Consider the following 3,425-nt stretch of genomic DNA (forward strand, 5'->3'; position numbering starts at 1 on the left):
TACTTTTCTTTATACGCTTGACAAAACAAAATATAGCATTATAAAAGTAGATTACCGTCGTGCAAGCGTACTTTCTGATATCTCTCTATCGTACATTTTTCTTTCTCTTTATACGTTTTTACATAAATACAACAATACTGCTTCAGAAGTACGATATTATTTTATCTCACTTACAATTAGTATCTGATCTGAAAGTATAAATAATCCATTCATTCGTCATACTATTTTAGAAAGTATCATTATCTTACATATATTTTCCTTCTCTCTCTCCTCCAATTAAATGAAAATTGTTTGAAAACAACAATGATGATGTTTTTGAGAGTACTTATATTGAAGTCTTGATTACTTATGTTATTAGTTCCACTATTGTTATTAATTTAACCAAGTGATCAAGCTTTAATCCAGTTTACTCTCGAAAATGTCGTCATTGTTCTTTCCAAAAAATTTTCTTAGAAATATATGAGAACGTTTGCTTCTACTTGTTGCTTCGTAATTAATGCAGTTAAATATTAATGAATATTAATGAAATGTAAGTGAATTAAGGCAATTATATCATGTTATATTGAGACATGATTTTTTCTAAAAGAATATGAAACAAGTGAATAGATTATTTATATTTTATATGAAGATGAGATGTTAAGTGAGATAAAATAATACTGTAATATCTTTTTTATTACTAAAAGACGTTTCTTGTTGTGCTATATATAATTGAAACGTGTCAAATGTGGAGGTAACAGCAGCATAACATGCTGCTGTGTTTTGTATCTTTTTAATTAGTTCATGGACAAAGTGAAAGTACGTTCGTTATTCTAGATCAATCGGTTTGTTGTGACAAGTTCGACTACTGAATGCAGGATGACTAATCCTGCGATATTATCAACCTTATTATCGACTTTATCCTGTGAACAAACGAAAATAAAAGTCAGAAATTATAACATAGTTTTATTTCCATCAGGAGAACAGATATATGGAAGAACTTTTAGGACATTCGAAAACGATTTTTTCGGATTGTGAAAGAGGTTCTAATGATATACACAAAATTACAAAACTTTACACAAAGTTTTATTAACCGATATCTTACAACATGTGACAGCGCGGCTACGCAATTAGTTAGTGTCTGTATGCGTTTCGTGTATATCCTTTGCTTAAAGCATAGCATAAAATATACTCTCGTAGCACCTTAAATAGAGATATAAGTTAGTAGATGGTCGTTAAGAATAAGAAAAATGATTTGAGCAGGTGTACGTGGATTCCCTCAGTGGAATTCCTTCAGCAATGCGGGCAACGTATCATACCGAAAACGTCACATTTGGCGCACTTTAGAGCGACGAATTCCACGGTGAACTCGTTACGATGAACGGATCTCTTGCTGCCGTGACAGATGGGACATAGCAGTCGCTGGAATCCACCGCAATAGGTACAAACAGCGCATGCATCTTTACACTGAAACACAAACGTTTCATAATGTTGAATTAAGCACATTACAAAACTAATGATAATTTTTCGTTGCGACAGTTGGCAGATCTTAGTATAACGATTTGTACTGAAGCAGCACATGATTATTTGCGAAAACATTTTTCATTACATTGAGAAAAAAAAACTGCAATTATCATAATTTAATTATTTATAATCATAATTAATAATTTATAATCATTTTTGGTGACAACCATATATTATTTTTGTATAGAATTATAAATGTAATTATTATTACTAAAATTATAGCAGTAATAACTTAAAAATAAAGCTTCTGTTATAATAATTTTATCATGTTATTACAGTTACAAATACCATCTTTCTCTCAATGTAGCGCATTAAGAGACTCCAGATGTCGCGGTTAATGCAAACTTTACATTTGCTTAATATTGACCTACATTTATATAGATAATTATGTATGTGTAATATTTGATAATTTTTTTAATGTTGGCATATATTAACCATGTCATCTGAAATTAAAAAAAATTCAAGAGAAAAATGAGAACTTGTGAAGAAGGAAAAAAGAAATATTAGACACTCTAGTAAAAATATTGACTCGTATATATAAAAAATATCTCAATAAATTGTAATCATATATTTGATTCAATTGGAATCTGCAGTATCCTCCTTCACTGCATGATTGCATTGTTTTTTGCCAATCTATAAATCCGATCACATAAATTAGAAGTAGCTTAAGTTTGTGATAAAATAATTAAAAATATCTTTAATTTGAAATTTATCCTTATTAAGGAAAGAGAATCTTATTCTTGGGAAAATGAAACTCAAATTATAGTTGTCACCACAAAGTTTCAAAATCTTAAACTACGGTATATAATAATAATCAAAACAGATATAAAAAAGATAAACACATTAAGATATTCATAATCTATTCTTATTTTAAATCGTCTTAAATAATGTCTTAATACAGTTTTGTGATTAGCTTATGACATCTAAAGAACTATTTAAGACGGTCTTTAAATATAATAACCAGCTTAGAATGCCGGTCTTTTTTGTAAAGCATATTATTTCCTTATTCGATGTTTTAAGTCTTTTAGGTTACTGGTGTCTTCATTATCTTTCTTTAAAGTCTTTTGTCACACAATAGATTTACAAATTTGGAAATACCGATACGATCTATTAGCATAAAACAGCAATAGCTAAGTCTAATAGCATTTTAACAATTAATTAGATAAATTCCGTGTGACAACAATGTTTGAACAGAATCTTCTATCGAACCTTATTCATTACAAAACTGTAGTTTTCACTTTCACTTTTACTTGTTACTAACTGCAAGTCTAATATCTAAAATGTAAATCAACTTTAGTGGAATGCATAATGAGTTCGGGTGGAATAATGACTAGCTCTTAAGTGAATATTAAACTTGTTTAAATGTAAATATTTCGCCATAACATGATGTATTTGAGATTAACATGTATAGAGATAAAAAAAGAAATGCACTATATGTAAGTTTAGAAACATTAATATATTATTAATCTTTTTTCTTTATTTTGTGTATATTAAATATATTTCAGCGAAAATTACTCTATTTCATTTTGTTAATACATTGTGTTTTTAGAAATATTACGTCTCATAAATTTTTGCTACATATTTATCCAAATTAATTTTAGATTCTTTTTCAAACTTTTATCTCTGTATTGAATAAAAAATTTATATTAATAAAACTATTAAACATATCATTAAATAAATTAACGATGTAAATAAAATTATTATACAAATACAAATTTAAAGAGTTTGTATATGCAACAAGATTGGTATGTGACATAGAAATAACAATGGCTGCATAGATGTAACGACCTTTAGCTGTAGCAAGGTAAACCTGAATTGCACGATAAAATTTATGATCACGATAGAAAAGGAAGTGGGTGGTTAGACGGAGAGAAAGAGAGAGAGAGAGAGAGAGAGAGAGAGAGAGAGAGAGAGAGAGAGAGTAA

General features: G+C 28.4%; 1 protein-coding gene across 1 annotated transcript in view; it reads right to left on the reverse strand.

Annotated features, from left to right (window-relative positions):
• Positions 1–1,040: 1,040 nt before the first annotated feature.
• Positions 1,041–3,425, reverse strand: part of LOC105617343 — a 63,582-nt gene continuing 61,197 nt past the window's right edge. Inside the window, exon 16 of the mRNA XM_012198905.1 lies at positions 1,041–1,443. Coding sequence (XP_012054295.1) covers positions 1,270–1,443 — 174 coding nt within the window. The 3' untranslated portion in view covers positions 1,041–1,269. The remainder of the gene's footprint in view (positions 1,444–3,425) is intronic.

The sequence above is a fragment of the Atta cephalotes genome (assembly GCF_000143395.1).
Source record: "Atta cephalotes unplaced genomic scaffold scaffold00012, whole genome shotgun sequence".
Taxonomy (NCBI): domain Eukaryota; kingdom Metazoa; phylum Arthropoda; class Insecta; order Hymenoptera; family Formicidae; genus Atta; species Atta cephalotes.